This window comes from Ochotona curzoniae, unplaced genomic scaffold (assembly GCF_017591425.1).
Source record: "Ochotona curzoniae isolate NIBS_2020 unplaced genomic scaffold, NIBS_Ocur_1.0 contig_50, whole genome shotgun sequence".
Classification (NCBI taxonomy): domain Eukaryota; kingdom Metazoa; phylum Chordata; class Mammalia; order Lagomorpha; family Ochotonidae; genus Ochotona; species Ochotona curzoniae.
In genome coordinates, this window is record NW_024466446.1 from 8,197,235 (window position 1) to 8,223,646 (window position 26,412).

Consider the following 26,412-nt stretch of genomic DNA (forward strand, 5'->3'; position numbering starts at 1 on the left):
GCTCTTCTGGGTCCCCACGCGGGTGCAGGGTCCCAAGGCTTTGGGCCGTCCTTGACTGCTTTCCCAGGCCACAGGCAGAGAGCTGGATGGGAAGCAGGACTGCCAAGATTAGAACCGGCGTCCATATAGGATCATGGCGCTTTCAAGTCAAGGACCTTAGTGCTAGGCCACGGCACTGGGCCCAGAAATAAACTTTTGAAAAAAAAAAAATCTCCAGATGTATCTAGAAGGAGCCACTGACATTTTCGTGACTGTCTTTTGAAGGACAGCACATTAAGTTGATCCGATAATGGCGTACGTGCTGTCTGAATGCGGAGCTGTCATGTTCTATGTAACCAATCATTCCAGTGACGTGCTCGTGGAGCCTTTGATTTTTCTAACAAAAACATCCTCGAATATTCATGTGTTTACCTACCTGGGCATGGACCTCACTCACTACAAGTACAGTATCTTGTAGACAGTGTATGTCTTGGCCATTTTGATCTGTGCGGATAGATACATTCTAGAACTAGAGCCATTTGTGGTTGTGACAGTGACAATTCACTCTTTTCATATTCCAGCCCCCCCCCGTTGGATATTGTCAATTTTTATTTTAAAAATGCCGATGAGTGACAACAAGTTAAAGCTTGTTTTAACACATAGATCTCTTTGATTATTCCTGAGAGTGGTTGCTTTTCACTTTCTGTTTTTTGTTTTTGCTATGAGCTTTTTCTGGTCACCAGCCACATAGTCGATACACTCATTCATGTTTCAGGAGAGAGATGCTTGGTTTTTTTTTTCCTTAGCGTGAATTGCTTATTTGTTTATTAAATGTTTTTATGTATTCTAAAGAGAAGTCTCTCACTTGTCATGGCTTTCCAAGTCTTCATGATTTTTTTTGCACAGTAAATGTAAAAATTCGGAGTGGTTACCAAAATTTCAGATTCTTGTAATGTTTCAAAGAGCTTGCTTTCCTAAAGAAATTAAACACAGAAGTCTTAGATGATCCATCAGCCATTCTTGAGTATATGCCCCATGGAGACAACAGGTGTTATTCACAATAACATCCAACATACAGAGACAATGCAAATGTTTGTCCACAGATGAGGAGAGATCATGAAATTATGAGATGTCTACCTACACACACACACACATACACACACACACACAGTTAGCAGGTATATGGAGGAGGGGAAAATAAAGACAAATAAGTGAAAATGTACAATGATGCCATTCTTTTGGATGCATTTGTTGGGGTCACAGGTATAGCATGAGGGCCAATTGTGTGTTAACTGACTAGCAATGGTCTTTACTACATGTCAGATACTCCAAAGCACCGGGTTCAGAGCTGACATCTGGAGTAGTGATTAAGACGTTGCTTGGGAAGCCCCCATGCCACGCTTGAGTGTTTGACTCCTGATTACTGTCTGGGTGTGGTGCAGCCGTAGCCATCCTGACCCCTGTCTTGGTCTGGTCCAGCTGTGCCTATTGCTGGCATTTGAGGAGTGAAAATGCATGGAAGATTTCTACTTCTATCCTTCCCTCTTTTATTGTCTTTCTGCCATTCAAGTAAACATAATTTTTTTTAAATCACATTGTATAGTTGAATATATATTTATAAGTAAATATATATATTTACCTTTGTAAATATTGGGGAGAAGTTGTACCTCTCCACTCACATTTGAAGAAAGAGTAATGAAAAGGTGGCAAAAGGGCATATATTTTGGGTAGGCATTTTGCAATATGTGAAAGTAAATTAAAAGAGTAGCAACTCTGTACCCTAATTTAGAAAATATTAAAGAAGACCCTCTGGTTAGGGAAAATGGTTTCAGATTCTTTTTCCTGCATTGTTGATTTGTTTTTCTGATTTTTATTAATATGAAGAGATTTTGTGCATTCTATAGTTACGGTACCAAGAACACATATTCTCTCCTACTCTCCCACCAATATTTTGATTCATGGCAAATTAAACCTGTAAGCAGAGTAGATTAAAATTGTATTTGTATAAATGCTGTTGAAAGGAGGGTGGAATCGGATTGATTCTGAGAATTTTAGGGGTTCCGTTCAATCAGTACGTACTCCTTTTTTTTTTTCATTGACCCAAATATTCATTAAGTATCAGATACTGTAGTAAGTTTTGATTCAGAGAATTTTAAAAAAAAAAAAAAAAGGCACTTTCAAAGGCTTCCAGCAGGAGGCACTCATTCCTTTGGAATAATGGATGAAATTGTTTTTAAATATTGGATCATCTTCTAAGTTTGTGTATGTGTGTCTGCTTGAAATAATGTGTATATTGTGCTTGTGTGCTATGGGGCAGAATGCCACACGCAATTGTTTTTTTTTTTTTAATGCCATTTCTGATTTGATTTGAATTTGTGTAGGAGAATGGAAGGCTTTGTATATAGGAACAAAGATTGACTTAAAAATAAGGAAAAAATTTTCCATATGTTGATAGTAGTTTAGAAATTATTTTACTGTTATTCAGCCTTTACTGGAAACAACAGTATATTGCTTTCACTTGATAAAGCCTTCTTGTGATTAAGTCATTGAAATTCCTCTTTAAGGCTGATTGAAAAGGAAAATGAATGAGATCTTTGCTAGCGTCTTCTTCAACACACTCACCTTTCTTAGGACATTGTGGTTGGAAGAACAGTCAAATCCCTGGGCTTGAATTCTAGCCCTGCTGCCTACCTGCTGTGGTTATTTTGTGCTAAATTCCTTCTTGCAGTCTATACCAAGGAACATGAGGCAGTGATGCTACAGAGGTGGGGTATGCTATCAAGGATGCATAGTATTCAAGAAAGATCCAGAGAAACCTTACCTGGGCCCTCCTAGAATTGCTTCAAAATACAAAAAATACTAGCACATGCACTGTAACAGTTGTGGGTAATGAGAACTAGGAGGACATAGAGGCATTGAAAGATGGTGGGAGTTGATGTTGACCGCTAGGTTCATCCACATATACAGAGCTGGTATTGGGCCATGGTTAAGTTCAGCTCTCTTGTCTTGTCAATCCATGCAGTCACATTGGAGGAAGCAGCATCGCAAGGAGGGAATGAGTCTTGAGAAGAGGAGAGAAATGTGGCAGAGGCATGGGTGAACATCTTCCCTTTGCGCAAGATGGACTTGCCTAATCCCATTTTCTTTCCACTCTTTATAGTGGATGGCATCTGCATCTTCAAATGCTTCCTCAATGAGAACACGGAATGCTGCCGTGTGGGTCAGGAGTCCTTTCTGATCACTCTGGGGTCCAGCACCGTTTGGCTGAAGTTTGCGTCTCAAGCTGGTGAGTTGGGCACCTGTTCGGACACCCCGTCTTTCATACAACTGCATCCCCCAGATAGGTTGGTTTGCAGGTTTTGCTCACCGCTTGGCTTCTGGAAGCCTGTTTCCTTGTTGTGGGTTGTTGACAGTAGATGAGATAGTTTCTACCTGCTGTTGGCTTGCTACCACGTGACACCGAGGGAACAATCTTCCACTGCAGCTTTGGATCCTTAGCCCTGTTTTTGTGCCTGTTTTACCCAAAGCTGGGAGAGACACACCACCAAGTGCAGCCCGCCTCTTAACCCCTTCTGCTGATTCTCCTAAACGCTGAGGTTGATGATGGAAATGTGATTCCTTTTCAGTGAATTCAGAATGACTTCATTCGTTTTTGCCTTGCATCCATTTGTTTAGAATTTTTAGACTCTGGACAACAGAAGACATGCATCTGAGAAGTAAAGTAAGATACAACTGAAGTATTTTAAGCAGATACTAAGTGACCCACTGGGAAATTTCCAGCCTAATGGGAAAATAAGTCAACAAAGCCTTACATCTACCTTGGATAATTGGTTGTCATTCTTTTAATTTAGATATAGGCTAGGCTGTTCCACTTCACTGATGATGTAAACCCAGGTGTAGGAAGAGTATTGGTAATGATACAGATTCTCCCATGATTAGCCAAAATCCACATAGCTTTTTAATTTTACTGTTACCTGCCTGGGATAAGGAAGTTACAGTACCTGATCTTAAACTGAGTATGGAGTAAGAATGCATCAATTCATCTGTTGACCCATCAGTCTTTCTTATTTCTACCTATTATCTGGTGGACATTGAGGTTCTTTCAAGCTTTTGGCTAGTGTAAACGAAGACTCCAGTAAACATTTGCATACAAAATTTTTGTGGGAGTATATGTGTTTCTTTTCTTTTTGAGTCAATACATCAGAGTAAGATGTTCAGGTTGTAAAGTAGTTCTATCATTATTTTATACTCCCACCAAAAGAGAATGACAATTTTAGTTGTTCCACAGCCTTTGCCAGTATTCTTTCAGATTGAATGTATTTAGCCTGTTATAAGTTTTTTATTTTTGCTTTAATAATTTATTTTTGGGGCCCGGCACAATGGCGCAGTGGTTAAGGTCTTCACCTTGCACACCCGGGATCCCATATGGTTGCCGGTTCTAATCCCGGCGGCCCTGCTTCCCATCCAGCTCCTTGCCTGTGGCCTGGGAAAGCAGTCGAGGATGACCCAAAGCTTTGGGACCTTACACCCGAATGGGAGACCCGGAAGAGGCTCCTGGCTTCGGATCGGCATAGCATCGGCTGTTGCACTCACTTGGGGAGTGAATCATCGGACGGAAGATCTTCCTCTCTGTATATCAGCCTTTCCAATAAAAATAAAACAAGTCTTAAAAAAATAATTTATTTGGAAAACATTTTTCTTTGTGGTGCATGTATTTGGCGCAGTGAGAAATATTGGTCTCTAGTTGTTTCTCTGTTCTGTCTCTGGCTTTGGTGATATTGGCTTCAGAGAAAGAGTTTGGAAGGATTGCCTCCCTTTCTATTGTTTAGAATGGCTTCTGGAGGATTGGGGTAAGTTCTTCCTGAAACATTTGGTAGAATTTTGAAGTGAAAACATCTGGTCTAGGGTTATTCTTTTTTGGAAGGAATTTAATTACTGATTCAATCTCAGTCCTTGTTATAGGTCTGTTTAAATATTAATTGTCTCATGATTCAATTTTGGTAGATTATAAGTGTCCAGAAATGCATCTGTTTCTTTTAGGTCTTCTGATTTGTTGGCATACAGTTGCTTGTAACAGTTCCTGATTATTCTACGTATTTTGGAGGTATCTGCTATTGTATTTTTTGTGTGTGTTTTCTCCCTCCTATTTGATTAGTTGGTCTAGTGGGGAATCTATGTTGATTTTCTCAAAAAAAAAAAAAAAACACAGCTCATTGATTCATTGGTCTTATGCATTATTCTTTTAGTCTCTATTTGGTTTATTTCCTCCCTTCTTTTGATTATTTTTTTTTTCTGCTAATCATGGGATTGCTTTGTTGTTTTTTCTAACTTCTTCAAACATATGGTTAGCTCATTTACTTAGTACTTTTCCAATCTCTTGACATAAGTATAGATTGAAATGAACTTTCCTCTCAACATTGCCTTGATTATGTCAAGGCAAGTTTGATATGTTGTGTTGATGCCTTCATTCATTTCCAGCGTTCTTAAAAATTTGCTCTTTGATTGCTTTTATAACCCATTGTTTGGCAGCATATTGTTCAGTTTCCAAATATTCACATATCTTCTTGGTATTTCGACTTATTGGTCTCCAATTTCACTACGTGATGGGAAAAAAAAAAGTGTATTTTCTTTCTGTAGGATGAAAGGTTTGATAGATATCAATTAAAGTCCATTTGCTCTAGTGTCTGGGTGAGCTCCGTTTTTCCCTTGCTGAGTTTCTGTCTTGTTGATCTGTCCATTCAGGTTAATGGGTGATAAGGTCCTCCACTATCATTGTGTTGGAGTCTGTTTCTCCCTTCAAATTCGTTAATGTTTGTTTCATGTAGTTAGGTGTGCTGGCACTTGATACATTTATTATGGTGATCTCCTCTTACTGAATGGATCCTTGGATTGTGATGTGGCTTCCTCCATCTCTTTTAATGTTTTTCAAGTCAAAAGACCATCGTACCTAATGTAAGGATGGCTATACCAATTTGTTTTTTCTTCCCATTAGCCTGGAGTCTCCTTTTCCATCCTTTCAGTTTTCAGCTATCTTTTTTGGTGAGATGTGTCTTAACAGATAGATGGGTTTTGTTTTTTGATCCAGTCTGCTAATCTATGATGCTTGATTGTTGAGTTTAAGTCCTTTACATTCAGGGTTATACCACTAGGTAGTGATTTGGTTCTTCCATTTTAGGAATGGGTGGTTGTTTGCTTGATTGAGTCTTTATCATTTTGTTGGGATGTTTCCTATGTTTGCCTTTGGTTTTGGTAGGTGTTACTCCTTTTATCTGTCGTTAGGACATCTTTAAGTATCATTTGTAGGGCAGGTTTGGAAAAAGGCAAATTCTTTTAACTTGTCTTTACTGTGGAAGACTTTGATTTTATGTTTGTTCAAAGGCAAACGAAAGCTTTGCTGGGTATATTATTCTGGGCTGACAAGTTTTTGGTTTTAGAATCCATTCGCTTCTGACCTGTAGAGGTTCCTCTGAGAGGTCAGCAGTGAGTCTGATTGGGGTTCCTCTATAAACTAATTTTTTTCGTGTGCATATTTAAGTATCTCTTCCTTGTGTTCAAGTGATGATAGTGTGATTGTGGCATATTGTGGCCACAAAAGACCACTTTTGGTCAACTTTATGGGGGGTTCTTTGCCACTCCTGTATTTTGTGTCTCAATTCCTTCTCCAAATTAGGGAAATTCTCACTTACTATTTCATTGGATGTGTTTTTAAGCCTAGCTTCTCTTTCTGTGCCTTTTGGAACTCCCATAACTCTTACAATCAGCTTTGAATCGTTTCCCTTAATTCTTAAATGGTTTTCTCAGCTCAACTCAGTTCCTCTTCTACCTTTTTGATTGTGTCCCCTTGTTGAAGGAAATGTCTTCTATTCTGAGATTCTATGCCTCGCTCTATCACTGCAGCTTCCCACCGAATGTGTAGTTGGCTGCGTTGTATTCTTCTTTTCTAATATGTCTACTTTTGATTCATTGTGGCTATTTCCTGTGTAACATATTTAAAAAAATTTTTTTTGAACTCCTGTATATGCTTTTTATTAAGAAGCTTTGTAACAATTTAGACAACTATTTATTCCCCTATTTCCTCAATGTCTTCGTCAGTTAACAGCACTCTTGCTCTATAATGATTGGGGAGATTTGGTTCTTTATACACCCCAAACCCTCAGAACACGGTAGAGCACACTGAGTATCTCTCATCCAAAATGCTTATATACACTCAGACTTTGTAGCTTTTTGGGTATTGAATATCTGAATCCGTTGTACTTGTTGGCCATTCCAAATCATCATGTCTGAAACCCCAGATGTTCCCCAAATCAGAAATGCTACTGTTACGTCACCACTCAGAATGCCTCAAGCCTCCAATTTGTAGGTTTAGGATTTGGGATTGAATATTTTTGAATTAGGAATGCTCACTCTGTATAGGATACTTAATTCAAGAGTCAAATCCGACACAAACACGACTGTGAGTAAGCTTTGAGGGAAGATCGACATGGACTGGGCGATTTAGAATTTATTTTAGGAGAAAATGCTGCTAGGAGTGCAAGATAGTCCATGAAAAACTTTATTAACATCTCAACTAAGGCCTTAGGCAGGCTTGGTGGGTAGTAACCTCTTGACCACATGTTAGAGAAGCAGGTGGCACTTCGGTGATTCAAAAATGTGTTTGAATTGTAGAAAGACAGAATTAAATCAAACTCGCCTGCTTCTCAGTCTTTTTTTCATTTATGGTCAGACACCAGACAAGTATCAGACAGAAATAATTTAAAGAGGCTTAAGTAAGAAAGAAATCCAGGTGGCAATAAACTAGAAATAATTGAGAGATCATCTAAATGAATGCAGCACCCTCCTGTGAGCAAGGTTAGATTCACCCCAGAAGCCAACATGTGCAGGCCACAGCTTGGGTGGTTTATCAGATGCTCTTTATGGAGAATATCACTTGGTTGGTCCCAGGGAATAAGTACATGTGAACACCTTGGTGAGGAACTATGTTAACAGTCAACGAAAACAAATCCATAAGCTTTTTTTTTTAAAAAAAATTATTTTTATTGGAAAGGCAGATATACGGAGAGGAGGAGAGACAGAGAGGAAGGTCTTCCATCTGCTGATTCACTCCCCAGGTGGCCGCAACAGCTGGAGTTGAACCAATCCGAAGCCAGGAGCCAGGAGCTCGTGGAATATCCCACATGGGTGCAGGGTCCCAAAGCTTAGCTTTGGGCCGTCCTTGACTGCTTTGCCGGGCCACAAGCAGGGAGCTGGATGGGAAGTGGGGCCTCTGGGGTTAGAACCGGCGCCCATATGGGATCTGGGTGTGCAGGGCGAGGACCTTAACCACTGTGCTATCGCACTGGGCTCCAAATTCATAAGCATTTTTAAGAGTACTGTGTTGAGTTTTACCTGCAATAATAAAATATCCATAAGGGGTCCCACTTGCACAACAGGCTCCCGCATGAGACAGAAGACTGCTGATAGTTCACATTTGACATCTTGTGGATCTGGTTGGATTACATTTGGGCCAGTTTTAATAAAAATAAGAAACACCTATCTTTCCTAATGAAAATCAAAATGAGGCATATCTCTGGATGTGACTTGGAACGTCCCAAGTGGCCCATCCCCAGGTGGCAGTGGGATCTTGATTGTCATTTGTCAGCCTGGTGTTGACAGGTGGCTGTCTACCTGTGTCACTGCCTATCAGCCACAGTTGCTGAATTTTCAAGAAGTGCTGTGCCTTCCCGGAATACAAGGATATGAAGTTTGAAATGGGAGGCTCTTATGTTATATTTAGAAGCTACTGCAAGTATCTGAAACTCAGATAAAAAAAAAAAACACAGCTTTTATTGGGGGAATTGACCCAAATTATTTTATTGGGGGAAATGACCAACATTCCAAATACATCTATGTGAGGAAGATTTCTTCCCTTCCTTCGGCTTGAGAATTCTAACTCGGGAATTTCCCAGTCTTATTTGGTCTCCAGCTAAATCACCTCCTGTCATTTCAAAGAATTTTGTGAAAATATAAACGCGAAGTAAGCTTTTTCATCCCTAGTATTTGAGAAACAGAGGTGGTATAAGATAATATTGGACGTGGAACATTGAGAAATAGTTTTATTTAATGGTGGTGGGGGTTTAGCCTAGTGGTTAATACATCAGCATCCCACCCTGAAGCCCCTGAGTTGGATTCCCGGCTCTGGCTATTGACTCCAGTTGGCCCAAGCAGACCCTACGGAGGGGGCAGTGATGGGTATCACTATGTTCCTGAGCCACACAGGAGAAACATGGGTTGTGTTCTCAGCTCCTGGCCCTAGCTCTTGCCTCGCATCAGCCTTTATGGCACATGACAAGTAACCAGTGAATACAAGTGCTTTCTCAAATAGGAAACAATCCTAAATTGATCGTAATATCAGTGAAGTTTGGCTGTGTGGACTATGTCCTGGATACTGTGGAAGCTTTCACTTGCTGTCTATCCATCTGTTTATTCAGTCATTTCACAGATACAGGGGTTTTGAACAAATTTGTGGAAAATGTGCATAATTTTAAAAAAGAAACCCATGCAGGATTTCAAAATTCTTGTACCCATAAAAAAATGTATCTTTTCAGTTTCCATCAACTTTTGCATGTATATAGGAGAGTCGGTGACATGCCACACGTTTGGATGTTGAAAGTACAATATTGAAGAAATAGAGATTCTTATAATCCTATGGGTAACATTTTAAGGGAGTGACCTAAATGATAAATAAATGCACATACAGTGAGGTGGATGGGTATAAGAAGCAGGGAGCAACTGGGAATGAAGTTTGTTCTATTTTTAAGCAACTGATGTGCTTGGCTGGTTGTCGTGGCAAGGATGACACTGAAGTAGAGAAGTACAGGGAAGAAAGGGGGCAGCCAGGTATGTCTGAGCTCTGGGTGATCCATCCAAAGAGAACTGCACAGCTGCTACAGGAGGGCATGTTTGAAAAGTGGCATACAGCTGCCAGGGATGAGTCCACATGAAGCCCTGGAAAGCTTGGTTACTGTGAACAAGGTGGGGAGATTGGGAAGACTTATGGCAGGCCTGTATAATTTCCACATACCTCTTAAAAGTTTGTATTTATACTGTTTTGCTGGAATCCTCACAGCTGATTTGTGAGGTTGGCATTTTTTCTGCTGTTCCCACTTCTTTTCTTTTCTTTTCTTTCTTTCTTTTTTTCTCTCTCTTTCTCTCTTTCTTTATCTCTTTCTCTCTCTTCCTCTCTCTCTTTCTCTCCCTTTCTCTCCCTTTCTCTATCTCTTTTTTCTCTTTTGTTCTCTTTCTCTCTTTTCTCTTTCTCTTTCTCTTCTCCCTCCTCTCTCTCTCTCTCTCTCTCTCTCTTTCTCCATAGACTCAGGGAATCTCCTCTCCCCCTCCCCATTCTCTCTTCTTCCCCACTCCAAAAAGACAAACATCACATGTTCTCTTTGATATAGAGCATTTTTTAAAATTGCTCATTCCTGCCTTAAGTACAACACAGCTCAGAGATAGTAAGGAAGTTGCCCAGTGGATAAAATATAAGCTTTTCTCTTTCTGCAGCTACTCAGCTGGGTTTTCATCCTACACTGCAACAGGCTCTGGATTTTAAAGCGGCAAACTTGTCATTAATTGAGATATCATGAGAACTGGAAAGTCGACTTTTATCAAACTCACTAGTTGTAGACTTCATTTTTGAGGTTAAGAGTCCTTGGAAGGTTTTGGAAAAAAGTTTCAAACTAAGAGAACAGTTACATAAGCAGACTTTCTGAATGCCCTTTTCACAGGCTGATTGATGGATAACATTTTGCTACAATTGATTTGTTTCTCTTGTGTGTGTATGCAAATGTCTAAATACTACAATTATACTTTGGAACCATTCTGCAGTGATCTGTAAGATCATATCCTTGACTGCTTTGCGTTTCACTCTTAGCTAGGAATGAGAATATTCTCCTACGTAGTCACAGTAGGGCGCTCACATTCCCAAATTTAATTTCTCTAAAATGTTTATGTAGAGTCCTTAGTCGATTTTATAAAATCTCCCAATCATGTGCTTGTAGCGTGCTTTTTAAATTTCCTTTCCTCTGGATCAGGTATTGAATTTTATTGTCATGGTCATATATGTCATGGTTCTCCTTTGGTTTGGAATGGTGCTTCAGTCTTTCTGTTGTGACACTGAAGTAGTGGAAGAAGAGGAAGCAGCCATTTCCCAGTTTGGATTTTTCTCATGAGAAGGTTTGGGTTGGGCTTCCACAGAAAACCAGGTGTTCTTGAGTCTTGGTCGGCGTTCCACAGGAGGGAGCGTTAACCTTCATCCTCTCATTGCTCATGGAGTTAATTTTGATCACCAGCTTTTGCATTTTCTCCTGTGTAAAGTTGCTCCTTTTTCTTGGGTGGAACTAACAATCTGCAGAAGTACTTTGCAATGATCATGCATTCTACTCATCAAACAGCCTCTCTACTCCAAGTTTATCCTTTTATTATTCATTTCTCTGAAAAACAGTGGATTTTGAGGGAAAATGTCAGTGTTTTGTTCAACCTTGCTATGTGACTCAATTCTTATGAGATTTAGGATAGCTTCCTATAATTTTCTACATAGATAATTCTATCTGAGGTCAGGTGCAATTTTATTTTTTCCATTTTGTCTGTGTATCTCTTCTTTCTTCCCCCGCTCTTTCCGGTGGATCCCTGCTTGTCCCAACTTCTCCTCTTCCTCCTCTTTCATTGGCTGTTCCAAGCTTGTTGAATTTTCACCTTAAATATACGTTTTGAGATCATTTTTATCTGAATCTATGAAGATAATTGTGCCTACGTGATTCATACATTGAGTTAAGCTGACTGCACTACAGCAGACTTGAGGAATGAGCATTTGGACTAGAAGTCAAGACTGCGTTGGATGCCACGTCCTGAGACAAAGAAGCTGCATTGGAGTCCTGGTCCCTGTCTCAGCAGCGGCTTCTTGCTCATGTCCACAGTGGGATATGAGATGGGATGGCCACGATGCTTGGGCTCTTGCCACCCCCATAGGGGTCTAGATCAAATTCTCTTTTTCTAGATTCCGCATAGGGTAATGTAGGCATCTGGAGAGTGACCCAGTGGATTGGAACTTTTTCTGTCTGCCTGCCTTTTCGTATAAACTTAATAAATACATAAGTAGGCAAATAAGTTGTTCTATAACCAACGACTTGAATATCTGAGTTTTCTTGTCGGGAAGTAAAATTTAGACCTAGATATCGCTAGATGAGATTTGCCAGAACCCTGTGTCTCTATAAGGTATTGCTGTGTAGCCTTACTATATTTGCATGCTTAGTGTATAAGGCCAGTGATATAAGTATACCCAGAGTTGGGGCATGTTCCCTATTTTCTGTTTTGAGAAACTGCGTATGCAATTGATGTCATTTCCTCAATGTTTGCTAGACTTAATAATAAAGCCAAATGAAACTTGACTTTTCTTAAATACAAAGTCAATTTTTTTTCCATTCAAATGGGTATATCTAATATGTCTACTGAATTTGAGAAAATGTTCATGAATGCGCTTTCTAAGGAGCAGTCTGTTTTTCTACCTTGTGAATTTAGTTGCTCTAAATTATTCACAGTAATCCATCTGATAGGTTGTATCTATCATGGTGTCGTTTATCTCATTGTGTATTAGTGATAGATTTTGTCTCTCTCCCCCATGCTTAGTCTAGCTAGAAGATGAACTGTAATGCCCTTTTCAGTAAGATAGCTTTTGGGTTGATTTATGTTTCTCTACATCGTCTGTTTTCAAGTTTACTGATTCTCACTCTTAATTTGTTCTTTGCTTCCTTCTTGTTATGTGTTTCTCCAGTTCACCCTTTTCCTTCTGAAATCTTCAGGCAGGTGCTTAGGTCATTAGCGTGAGCCACTTCTGTTTTGCGAATACTCAGGTTAAATTTTTTTTTTTTTAATATGCAGCTCTGCCAGCATCCTATAAATTTCGATATTTTGTGGACCTTTTCTGCCTTGTATTTCAGAATCCTCTTTAATTTTTGTTTCTATTGGACTTAAGTCTTTCTAGACACTTCTTTGTTGTTCTGTGGATGATCTAGATGGTCTATTTTCCAAGTATTTGGGGGATTTTCAGCTACCTTGCATCTGAAATTTGATTTATGTGACCGGTTTCACATTTATTAGAGTCTGTCTTATGGCTCAAATATAGTCTACATTGGTGAACATTTCATGTTTTGGCAGGGAGTTTTCTGTTTATTGGGTAGCTCTTGGCTGACCCTAGAGGATTCTTAGGTGAACTGTTCTATCAGCTATTGAGAAAAGTAGATGGATATTCCTATCTCTAACTGGGTTTGTCTATTTTATGCCCTCATGCTGTGTGGAAGCTGACATTGCTTTGGGCAAATGAGGGTTATATCCCAGATGGTGACTTAAAAAAAAAAAAAAGCAAGCAGTAGCATTCCTAATTTCAAGGAAATGTTTTCATTTCTCTTGAGGGGAATACTCCTTCACCTAAGCTCAGCTGGAGCAGAGTCTCTCCACGCTTCCCTGCATCCCATGTTTGTTATCATAACCATATTCTCTGGTCCATATTTCCTGCTGAACATGTGTGCAATATATCTGCACCCTATTGAAATATTTATGGGTGACATGGCATAATGTCTGGAATGTGCTTTAAAATATCCAGCTAAAGAGACAAAAGCTGCCTGGCAGTAGAGATTCATCGACTGACAAGATATATATTTTGAGTGAAATTCTAATATTTTGAGTGAAATTCTTTGTATTTGTGCATATTTGAAGATTTTTATAATCGATGCTTTCCAATCCTAATGTCCAAGCCAGAAAATGTCATTTTGGAGTATTAGGACCTACAAGGAAACTAATCTTATTTGTCTAAAAGTTGATCAATCAGCCGACTCTCTAAGGAGCTACTAACAAACATTCAAGAATTCTGTAACTACTTTGAAAAGTCCTCTTACAGTTTTGATAGCAATAGCAGGAAGATGGGTGTGGGTAATAGAACGTGAAGAACTTCAGGGTTTTTAACACGTTTGACTAATGACTTGGTAAAGTACACTTATCTGTCCCAGGAGAAATGGCACCTAGTATTAACACCTGTATGCCCTTTCCTTCATCCTTCGGTTATTTCCAAATACCTTCACTCTCTTGGATGTGCCAAAAGTACTTACGCCTTATGACTTGAATTGTTGTGGGGAAAAAAAAAAATTTCAACAGGAATAAATATTGAAGTTTACTCTTTATTAAGATGTTGCCAACATTGTTGTGAGGCTTCTGGGAGATTGGCGTTGACTTGCACCGCTGCGGATGGAGGGGACATCCTGTGTAGAAGGCACTTTGGTAATGGAATTCAAAAATCTGTATATCTTGAAAAACATTTGAGATTTTTACTCGAAATGCAGGGAGAAACAAGGAGAGAGAGAGAGGTGGTATGGGGGAGGGCTCTCCCATCTGCTGCTGTACATTCCCAAACGCCCACAGCTGTAGAAGCTGAGTCAGGTTGAACCTAGGAAGTAGGAACTCAGCCTTGGTCTCCCATGTTGGTGGAAAGGACCCTTTGTATGAAGCATCAACTGCTGCTTCCTCGGGTAAGCATCCGCAGGAACAGAGTATCGAGATTGGGACAGTGACACAAACTCAGTCTGACGCAGGTGTTGTCAAGGAGCATCTTCATCCTGCATCACTCAACTCTACACGTCTTTGGATCTTGCAGGAATTCAGCTTATGAATACAGTCACAAGTGAGGGCAAAATAACGTGGAAGACGATAACACTATGCGATCTTTGTTTTGTAAAAACAAAATTTCTGAAAACAACCAGTACGCTCATTTTTATGCTTTGAATAATTTGGAATACCCTACAACTGTTTGGTTTTTTTTTTAAATATTAATCTCTTTGTGAACTTAAAAAGAGCATCTAGTTAATTTAAAAAATATGCACTGGGGTCATCTCAGTCTATCTACCATTCAGTGGTAAAAATGGGTATTCAGAGAATGAGAGCTCATTGGCCTGAATGACTGCCATCCATTATGGTTACTAATTCGTGTCCCAGCTACTTCACTTCCCATTCGGCTTCCTGCCTGGGAAAAACAACAAAAGAATATCTAATTGATCCAAATTCTTCTAGTACAGGAGCATGGAAGGTTTCTTTCTTTTTTTAAAAAAAAACATTTTTGTTTAATGTTTTGTAATTATCATTGTAGAAATCTTTCAAAATTCTTGGTAAATTTAAAGTTTTGATAGCTGTGGTTGATGGAAGTCGTCTTCAGGCTTTCCTCAACTGTAGCATTGTTCGTGGGCACCAATGCTGTCATGTGCTGTTGTTTTACATTCTGAAACTCCACCAAAGTTGCACAAGTTCCAATGATCTCTTAGCGGAGTCTTCTGACCCCCATCTGGATAGGATCCTTTCACCTGCAAGCAAGAACAGTTCGACTTCTCCATTATGTTGAGTTCCTTTTCTTGCCTAGTGGATCTGGCTAAAACTTGACAGAGCTACGCTGAGTTAGTAACACGAGAGTGAGCGCCCTGGTCTCCTCTGGCATCTCCATGGGCCTGTTTCCATCTTCTCCTCCTCCTCCCATCCCACCTCATCCAGTATAATGCTGATTATGGGTTTTCCATGTACTGCCTTGGTTGCTGTTGTGGGATGTGCCTGCCACGTGTGATTTGCTTGAGGTTTTTATTGTGAAAGAGTGTTTGGTCAAACGCTTTCTCTGCATCTGTTGAGGTAATCGTATGACTTTTATTCTTGCATTTGTTGATGTATCACATTCATGGCTTGTATATGTTGAACTATCCCTGCTTTCTAGGCACGAATCCCACTAGCTCTGGGCAGGTGGTCTTTCTGGTGTGTTGTTGGATTCAGTGAGCTGGTGTTCTAGTAAGCATTTTTTGCCTCTGTTTGAGGAATAATGGTTTACAATTCTTAGCTGTATCTTTTTCTGGTTTTAGAAGTAACGCGATGCTGGCCTCACAGAAATTCCCGAGTCCTGTGTTATTATCACACAGGTGACTCTTCTAACTCACTTACCTTATTTTTATTAAAGAAACTTCCCTATTGTGCCCCGGGTAAGATGGCGATGCACCCAGACCCATGTGATTCGTGATGTCTCGGGATGTTTCATTATATCCCAGATCCACTCATCATGTAGGAAACATCGCTGTGCTATATTAAAACTGACTCATAGAAAAGCATTTACTGGTTTACCTGCCAGATTCCCTGACAGAAGTTATTTCTCTTTCCCTTTGAAGTTAGGCATAGATGTGTGGCTTTCTTTGGCCAGTGCAAAATGAGCAATAGAGAAGCATCCTTTCAAGGTTTAGAAGCCATGAAAGGAGTTTCCATGCTCTAGTGTCCTGACACCCCATGATTCCTGCCAATTTCTGGAATGGGTCCTGGATACGGTTTATAAGAAGCCCTGTGGTACCTGTGGCTTGATTCATGGCATAAAAGAGAAGTGAAAAAATTTTAAGGGTTTGTGGATTGTGCCTTAGGCAACATACAACTATCTATCCTGATTGGGCCAGTGCAGTGTGTTCACCGACTTGTGAACTGCTATGCCAGTGCACCAGGAAGCAAGCCACGCCACCACCCAGGACACTGCGGCAGACCTTCGGGGCAGGTGTCTTCCAGATGAGGAAAGAGTTGAGTGCTGTGCGTGTATAACCCATCCAATTCCAAGCAACAAAGTGGATAACGACACAATGCCATCTGCCAGCTCAAATTATTTTTGTCATCCCAAATTAAAAATTCTGTTTTAATATTCACCAGAGAACTATCTTCATACAGATTGGCTTCAGGCAACTTTAAAATTTTTTTTCTTTTCCTTCATAATGCACCATCATAAAAATGAAAATGATCACTAAATATTAGCTTTTTTTTATCGTTCAGGAAATCGATGGGGTCAGTGCTGTAAGCATCCTTGGATTACAGATGAAGCAATTGAGGATTCGTGCTCTCAGGATTTGAACTAGCATCTGTGTGGTTCCAGGGCCAGACTCCAGCCTCTCCATGGCAAAGAACACCCATGTTTTGCATGGGCTTCCTCAAGGCTTTGGGTTTGGTCCACTTGGGTACGGTCAGTGCGTCCTTCTTTACTGCTGTCTAGCCTGCTTACCTGTCTTAGTCACTGTGATTTTCATCAGACAAACCAATGCCCTGCAGGTGCTAAAGACACAAGATCAGTGAGACCTACTTCTTTCCCTGCTGGAACGTACATGCTGGATGAACCGGCATCCCATAAACATGTGCTAGGAGCCACAAATGGAAGCCATCTGTGTCCAGATTTTTAACAAGCCAGCGGAGGTGAACTCATGGCAGTAGCGTATGTCATAGAGCCAAGTAAATCTGGAACGTGATTATTTAAACATGAAACCAATATAAAAATATTAATGAGGTATTTTAACATGCATTTCCTTTTGTGCTGCATTTTTGAGATCAGCTACATTTATCTTTTATAGGACACATGGATTGGAGCCAGGAGCTTGTCAAGTGCTCCATTGTCATATATGTGGCTGAGGCAGCAGGAAAGATCAGTGCATGGCTGGGTTATTTCAAGGTCATTGGGAAAGCGAGGAGGTTGAGTGTCCATGGAGCACTGTAGGAGGGCTACCAAGGAACCCTCAACCCACCCTGGAACTCCAGGCAGGCTTCCAGGGGGAAGTTGCCTGGCTAGGCAAATGGATAAGGGCACCCAGTCATGAGGGACCTTCTGCAAGAAGCCAAGGAATGTGGATGTTGACTCAACCCTTTTTCAGCATGCTTTAATTGGCACTGGATCATTTGAGAGCAGCAGAAGCCTTGAGGGCAAGACTGGAAGTTGCCACCCCATTCATCTTCTGCACTAACACATGTACTTAATCATCAGGGCTGATCATTAAAATTTGCACCTGCAAGTCTTGCAAATCAGACATGGTGTCTTAAGTTGCTGGGTCGGGTTTCTCTGGATTTTCTTTATCAGGGACTGATGTCTCTAGGACCTGTGCCTTTTATCCATCTGGTGTTTTCACCTTCTTAATGGCTGGAAGGTGAATGTAAAGACTAGAGCTGCAGCATTCACGTACCATGAGGGTCCCAGAACATGAGACATTTGTGATAGGCACAGCAGTGGGAATGGGCATCTGTGGTGCCTATGACACTGTGACTCTGAAACTCCGGCACCAACCCTGAGTTGCCGAATTTTGCACTTATGTCAAAGAAAAGCAAATTGCTGAGATTGTTGAAGCTGTTTTGGGTACTGTTTCATTTGCTGCTGTTGTGCAAAGGCAAATCACATCTTCTCCTATTCAGTGACTAAACAGTGTTGAGCCTGCTAACCGGTATATTCTGTTAGTTCCAAGGAGCTTGCCAGGGATCCGCAAAATTCAGTGAGCGTATGACAATCACACAGGGGGGTACAGGTGTCTGAGGCAAATCAGAAACCTGGGGCGCTAGCCTCAAAGTGCCGTTTTATTTTCCAAGGCTGCTGTTCCTGTTGTCACCTCCCTGCTTTCACTGCATTTTTTGGAGTAACTTAACGCTGAGCAGCATCCCATATGATTGCTGATTCTTGTCCCAGCTGCTCTAGTTCTGATACAACTCCCTATGAATGGAGCTAGGGAAAGCAGTAGACAGTGGTCCAAGTGATTAGGCCCCTGCCATCCATGTGGGAGACCTGGATGCAGTTTCTGGGTCCTGGCCATTGTGGTCATGTGGGAAGTGAGACAGTGAGCAGTGGATGGAAGATCTCGATTCTCTTGCTCTCTCTCCCTCTCTTTTAATGATTCTTTCAAATAAGCAAGTAAATCTTAACAAAACATGGGGCAAGCAGGTAAGCATTTCATCTTTCTTGAATCTCGTGCCCCAGAGATGGGGTCTCACCTTCATTATGCCGTTGAATTCCTTCCCGTGAGCTGACTTGGAAGGGCTGAGAGAAGGCTAAATCAAGCCATCTTCATCCTTGCACCTGTTGAACTATACAGGCTGTTGAGTCTCTTTCCCTCTCTCTCCCTCCCTCCCTCCCTCTTTCCCTCTCCCGTTTTCCTTCTCTCCCTCTCTCCCTCTCTCCCTCTCTTCCTCCTGTTTGCCTCCTGGCTATGGCACTGCTCAGTTAGCATCTCCAGTGGATGGTGTGGATGCTCTCATGTCTGCATGTTTCCATTTGCAGACTGCTCTTAAAAAAAAAAGGCTGTGTAGGAGAGGAAGTTGCTGATTCCAGGGTACATGCAGTGTTTGTACCTGCAGAACCTAGCCAACCCCAAGACTCAAATGACTTGCAAGTTGGCCAAATCAATCAATGGCTTATTGAGCATTCTCATTGACCTTCAGAGCCACCTGCAGTCCTGCCAACCAATGCCCTGAGCCAAGTGCCTGCCTCACTGGTTCCAGATGTAGCTAAGCCAAAGCTGACACGGAGGTGCTGCTGAGATGACCTGGCCCTCACCGTTTGAGTTTGTTTGACCCTGTGTGCCAGTATTTCTGCACAGCTGGGCAAAGCCATATCGCTTTTTTGAATACTAAAATTTGAGTTCTGTGTAATTGTCTATGATTAAAAGTTATTTTCACCTCCATTTTTTTTAAAAAAGAAAAGTTGTATCCCTTTCTTTCCAGGAGTGACACAGAGCGGGACAGAGTAAATGAGAAAGAGGTGTTTGAGATCTTTCATATACTGGTTCACTCACCAAATGACAACAGCCAGGGCTGGGCCAGGTCATAACCAGGAGATGGGAACTCCATTTGAGTCTTGCCTCTGAGTGGTAGAGGCACAAGTACCCGTGGGCCATCTTCCACTGATTTCCAAAGTGTATTTACAGGGATCTAAGTCAGAAGTGAAACAGCCATGATTTGAACCAGCACCAATATGACGTAGATGTCACAGGCTGTTTAACCCACTAAACCACAGTGCCAGCCTCCCTGGCTTCCTGCTCAACCCATTCTCAGTCATTACAGGAAGTCAGGAAGTCAACCCACAGGTTCTGGGAGCATTTTCTCTTAGCTGCCACTCCACCTTCTTACCCTCACTCCATCTCTGTTTCTCATTCTGCCTCTCAAATAAACTCTTCTTAGTTCATGAACCCTCCAGAATCAGACCAGGAGCTTTATATAGGTTACTAGCCATGGTTGGCCAACTTCTGAGCTAGCAACAGTGTGATTAAAGATGTAGTTTTGGGCTCTGCAACCATCAGCTGTTTCACTTTGCAAGCTTAGCTTTTCTCCTTTCTAAAAGGATAGTTTTTGTGCCTGTTGGCAAGCACTACCAGTGGAGTCAGTGAGACAAATGCTGTGATGTGCCCTGTGAGGGTCACTGTGGGACATGGGATGGACCAATTGCTACAGGCGAGCTGAAACACAGGCCCAACACAGATGCTCTTTGCAGGAGCTTGGGGTCTAGTTGAGGGAAGGAGGGTGCCTTTGTGCTTCAGTCGCGGTCATGCATGGCAGGTGATCTTGGCCACCAGAGAGGCCCAGCAGTGACAATCTGTCATCTCGCTCTTTGCAGGACTGCTGCCTGGAGGGTTGGAGGGCCCAGGGTGTTTGATCACAGAGAACACAGGACCACATGGGAGTGCACCAGGGATGCCAATGCTTGTGCATCCCCCACAGCAGAGGACTGTGCTGTGGCATTTGAAGCCTGACTTCACAGTAGCCAAAGCTTCCAGCAATTCTTTGCTCACAAGCAACTACAGATGGAGAGTTTCCACATGTCTCTTTGTAGCTCCATTCCATGGAGCTTAGAGAGGACAGCACCTTATCTTGGGTGGATTTCTGTTGAATGGGAGGCAGTCTCATCAGATGTAATGAGCTAAGTCACTGGCCAACGAAGTGGAAAGTGTAGTGATTGATGCTTTCATGTATTTGCATAATTGTCACTTCCACTTCAAAAATGTGCTCCACCCTTCCTATTCTGCATAAGATGATTTGCATGGCCCACCGTGGCCACTGATTAAATCATAACTGTGTTCATCACCTGGGGACCCTCTGGGCTGTTTTGTTGTGTTTATTTGCAGGTCTCTGAAACACAGCCATTTAAGGTCAGAGATGAAAGGATGATGTTGGAGATTGTGGGAATGTCTCTATGGCTTTGGTAACATGGTCTTTTAAATGTTTGTCTATGGTAAGTGTGTGCATCAGAGGGTATGCTTCTGCATTGAACATAGTACTTAGTGATGTTCAGATATGAAGAACTCGTCCCACCTGCAGAGACCATTGATCTGTCCTGTCCAGCATGTTTGCTATCATTTCCTGCATCTGTGCCATCCAGGCCTCCTTGTGTGTCCCATGCTGCTCACACCCTGTACTGTTCTGTGCCCTGCTGACCCGGCAGGTGTATTGTAAAGGCAGCTGAGCCTACTCCATGCCTTCCACAGCAGTGACTCAAGCTCCAGCTTGCCAAGTCACAAGTGCTCCTTTCTCCTTTCACAAACCCTTCAGCAGGATCCCTTCATTGTGATACACTGGAGCATGCCCACTGCAGCTTCCACTCACCTCCGGAGTGACTGCTCTCCATTTTCACGTGGTTACAGTTCCCTTCTCTTCTATCCACTCTTTGATCTACCCTCTACAGTAAAGGCAGGAAGGACTCCTGAGGTTATTCTAGAATGTTGAAGTATCAGAGGAATTTCTGAGTGAGGGACTGCTGTCTAGTATATTCTAATAATTCTCTTTGGAGTCCATGCGCATGTTGTCAGCTGTGGTTGGATGGTGCACAACCTTGTGTTTTGAGATTCAGCTGTCCTGGTCCAACCCTCAGAACTCCCTGGAGGCTGTAGTTTATATTCTGTAAATTACTGCCTAACTCACCAAGATGAGTGAGGAGTGGTGTGGTGCACGAGGAAGACAAAAAAAGAGCAGCATCTTAAGGTGCTAGCTACTCTCCGATGCACTTTAGAAAGAGTAAGTCCCCGAATTACTGTAACAGGACGATTCTTCATTGTGGGAGCCATTGGCTTCTAGACTGTTCCATTGTCTCTTGTTCTTCTGATGAACAAGCCAGAACTCTTTTTGTAACCTTAATGAAATTGGATGAATTTAACCATCAAGTCGTCTCTGCTGCGCATTAGCAGAACCAAAGCTCAAAGCAAATTGTTAGCATGACCAACAGGCCCCTTCTGGAAAAATAAACAAAACAAGACAAACCTACAGGCTGCACAAGGTGACCAACCTCACATTTAACCTCAGATCTTCCAGTGACCTTTCTGTTTAGCTTTAATCCTGTCTGTCAGCCCATACGCAGCTCGGCTCCTGTGGGAATGCCAGACCACTCCCTACTTGCACACTGACTCCATGCCTCCCTGCTGGAAAGCCTTCCTCCCTCTTCCCCTATTCTGGTCCACATGCCTCCTCTTACCTTTGGCTCACAGTTTGCCTCCTCTAGGCAGCCTTCCCTGATGGAATGCACAGTGTTCTGTTTCCTCGGATCTTTGCATAGAAATGACTCCACACCATCTGTGTGTGATAGCACGGCTTTGTGCTAGTTCTGTGTGTCAGTCTTTCCCTGTCTTATCACATCATCCTCGAGGGTGGAAGGCGCATTTCTAATTTTGTTTGAGCACTCCTCCAGAGTCCCCGTTCCTGTGCCCAGCGCGCAGCGGGAGATCAATAAATCCTTTCTCTCCTAGGAAGCTGACTCACTGCCAGAGCTCTGGCCCCTTGGCACAGATTGTTCTGAGGCATACAGCCCTCCAAGAAAAACTGCTTTCTTGGCTCCCTTCCATCATCCTGGTATGAATTTCAATGCCAGTCCTTCAAAGGAAAAATTCCGAGAACCATCCTACCCTTGGGTAATTGTGAAGGCTATGGAAGCCTAGGCGGGAAGAGCCCCTGGGACCATGTGGGTAAGATTCACACCTTATGTCTTTTCACTTCCATTTAGCAAACTAAGACAAAATTCTCAGCGTCTAACCCTTAGAACTTGCTATATGACATGCATGTGTGCGTAATGGAGATCTGCATATATATATAATATGCATTTCTTCATCACCCTAGGACACAGGAATTCTCATACTCATTTTGCAAAAGCACTAGATAGAAATACAAAAACAGCCCATGGGCAATTTGCCAAAAGTAGAACCAGCCTCAGCACTGTGCTTCGGGTGCTTCGGTTCTGCACACCTGTTGAGATTGATTCAGGTCCCAGCTTGTGTGTGTGTGTGTGTGTGTGTGTGTGTGTGTGTGTGTGTGTGTGTGCACGTGCGTGCATGCCTCCATGGGTACACATCACAGGGACATGCTTCCTGTTGCTTTACTATGATTAATTATAACACTGGACAGTTGGTAGAGAACTTGACAGATAATGAGACCTCATCTGGATGATGGGTGTGTGTGTGTGTGTGTGTGTGTGTGTGTACACTTTGGGCACAACTTTGTCAGCCTAGAAGAGTAGGTAACTCATTTTCACAGAATGAAGGAGATACTGCACACTGCCACACACAGAAACCTTTCCCTGTCGAGACTTGAGATAAAAAGCGTTTCTCTGCCCAACCAGCCTCGTCCGGAGCTGAGACCAGTTTCCTGTTCAGGTTACATGGATTTAGGACATCTTAATGACACAACTGCTCATCATCCTCTCAGCTGACTTCAAGGAGGAGCATACTGCTGTGGGATGCCCTAGGTTGGTACTGCCATGTCTGCCAGCCTGGCTGGTTCAACCTGGACACGTCGGTCTGCGTTGCTCCTCCTGTGTGGTGCAGAACATAATAATCCTTAGCATGGCGGATTGCATTCAGTGACACCGTAGATGAGAGATTCTGCCGCACACAGCCTGAGCAGTGTGTGTGCAGGCGGTCGACCTCCGCTGAGACTGACGGCGGGAGGTGTCTCCTTTCTCCCTCTTGACTGTTCTTTTGTGTTGCTCTCCCCTTGTGCTCCTTTCCCCCAAACCGCCGCCTCTTCACTTTGGTTCCTGGGCAGCTGCTACTGTGAAGACAGTGCAGCGCCCATCTGCTTTCAGCATATGGGGCTAAGGCTGTTGGTTCCAAAGTCGTCTTGCTTGCTGTTCAGGGTGGGGTGGGTTATCATGTGGGAAGGCAGACGGCAGACTGCAGAGTGATTTCATGTCATTGTGAACTCTTCATGAAGTGTCGATGGACTCGGTTGGCCAGGCTTTCTGGCCATCCATCTACTTGTCCCTCCACATCTACGTCTTCCCATCTCTGTCATGAAGAATGTGAGTTTGTTCACACATCTATATAATAAAATATAAATAAAATGGCAGAACAGGAAAAATATAGAAAACACAGAAGGCTGAGGCCAAAAGGAAAGGAAAACGCAAATACTCACACAAGAGGCCCTGTAAATATTACTGCCAGCCCACGGTTTTGGCTCTGATCATCCTGTCACTCCAGCAAAATGGGAAGCAGGGTCAATTTCTAAGGCCTCCAAAGTCTACAAAGAGTGAAGCAATGGTAGGTGAATACAATATGTCCAACAAAGCTTCTCTTGAACTTTGTTTCTGAAGGAAAATTTCCATGTGGCTTCCGCATAGGATTAGGAGCATGCTTTCACACCAGAGTATGGGAGGACTCGGCATTCATTGAAGAACATCATTTGCTAGAGTATATCAGTGCTATGCTCATTCTATAACCAAGTGCCACTTGGAACTGATGGATAATCCACATGTATAAAGAATTTCTGCATGTAGTATTTTATAATTATGATACAGTTCCATAGGCCTTGGGACTTCCCTTACCTTCTCCCCAAGACCCCACCCCTCAGTGAGTTGCTCTATATTGTTACTATAGCATGGTTCTTCATAAACAGTCATTTGTCCATCATTACAGCAGGGACAATGGCGGAGTCAAACATCCAATTTTCAAGATAGAATTAAGAGTTTCATTGGGAGTCCATCTTTGGAAGTAGAGGTGCATACTGTATTGTATCCTCACATCTGGCTATGATAGTCTCCATGACACAGGTACCATACATCCGCTTAAATGAAAAGCCACAATACAAAATGCCATGAAGTTAACTAACGTGCTGCTAGATATGATAGTCTCCAATACACGGTTACTATGCATCCCCTTAAATGAAAAGCCACAAATAAAAGCAACAGGAAGGAAACAACACCATGAAGTTAAACAACATGCTACTGAAAGACAAATGTGTCGCTGAAGAATGAAAATTATGAACCTTCTCAAAGAAAATGATGCTACTGTATGACCTATGAGTCATTGAAGAATTTAATCAGGAATAAAGTGTTTTTGAAGAGGTGAAACTAAAAAAGTTTATGAGGTAGTTTCCTCTGATCTTTGTTGGTGAGATGTGTCTCCTGTAGGCAACAAATAGATGGGTTTTGTTTTTTAATCCAGTCTACTAATCTATGACATCTGATTGATGAGTTTAAGCTATTTACGTTCAGGGTTCATATGTGTGGTAATTTGGTCATGTCGTTTTAGCAACGGGGTTGTTCATTGATTTAGTCTTCTGTTACTCAGCTGGGATATATTTTGCTTCTGCTTTTGGGTTTGGTAGGCGCTATTCTTTGTCAAGAGAACATCTTTAAGTATCCTGTGTAGGGCAGGTTTGGAAGAGGCATATTCTTTTAAATTTCTTTATTGTAGAAGAATTTTATTTTCAAAGACAAAGGAAAGCTTTGCTAGGCATGTTATCCTAGGCTGACAATATTTTTCTTTTAGAATTCGGAGCATGTTGCTCCATTCTCTTCTGGCCTGTAGTTTCCTGTGAGAGGTCTCCTGTGAGTTTAATTGGCATTCCTTTATATGTCAATTGATTTTTGTCATGTGCACATTTAAGGATCTTATGTTTGAAGAGAGCCTGATTATCATGTGTCTTGGTGAATATCACTTTTGTTCAACCCTGCTGGGAGTTCTGTGCCCGTACTGGATGTTGTTTCCCAATTCTTTCTCCAGATTAGGGAAATTTTCCCTTATTATTTCATTGAATATATTTTTAAACCCAGCTTCTCTTCCTCACCTTCTGGTACTCCCATAGCTCTTATATTTGGCTTTTTAATAGTGTCTTTGAATTCCTGAATCATTTTTTTTTTTTAGCTTGATGCAGCACTGCTTTTTTGTTTGCTTCCCCCTGGTGACAGGAAGTATCTTTCAATTCTGAGATTCTTTCTTCTGCATCGCTCATTCTATTTTGGAGATTCTCCACTGCATTTTAAATCCACTCCGCTGTATTCGTCGTTTCTGATACATCAGCTTTCATTTGGTTCATTTCCAATGTGCCATATTCCTTGAACTTCTTGAATGCCTGCTTTACATGCTTCAGGTTGTTGATAGGAAGCTTTGTAACAAGTGTTTTGAATTCTGTATACCCCATTTTCTCGATGTCTTCCCCAGTTAATTGTGAGGTTGAAGAAGGGTTTTGCTCCTTTGCAGGAGGGTCTTCAGTAATATTCATTGTGCCACTATCTCTTTTGCTCTTGGTCATTGTTATCACATTCTTCTGATTATCAGATTCTTCCCCGTGGGGCAGGTTTCTAAGCTGTGTCACCCACAGGTCTGCAGTTCAGTTTTGCCAATTGTG

General features: G+C 41.9%; 1 protein-coding gene across 1 annotated transcript in view; it reads left to right on the forward strand.

Annotated features, from left to right (window-relative positions):
- The first annotated feature begins 289 nt into the window (after positions 1–289).
- The window catches only part of LOC121162019 (histone-arginine methyltransferase CARM1-like), a 129,707-nt gene continuing 103,584 nt past the window's right edge, over positions 290–26,412 (forward strand). Inside the window, exons 1-2 of the mRNA XM_040988758.1 lie at positions 290–446; positions 3,140–3,265. Coding sequence (XP_040844692.1) covers positions 290–446; positions 3,140–3,265 — 283 coding nt within the window. The remainder of the gene's footprint in view (positions 447–3,139; positions 3,266–26,412) is intronic.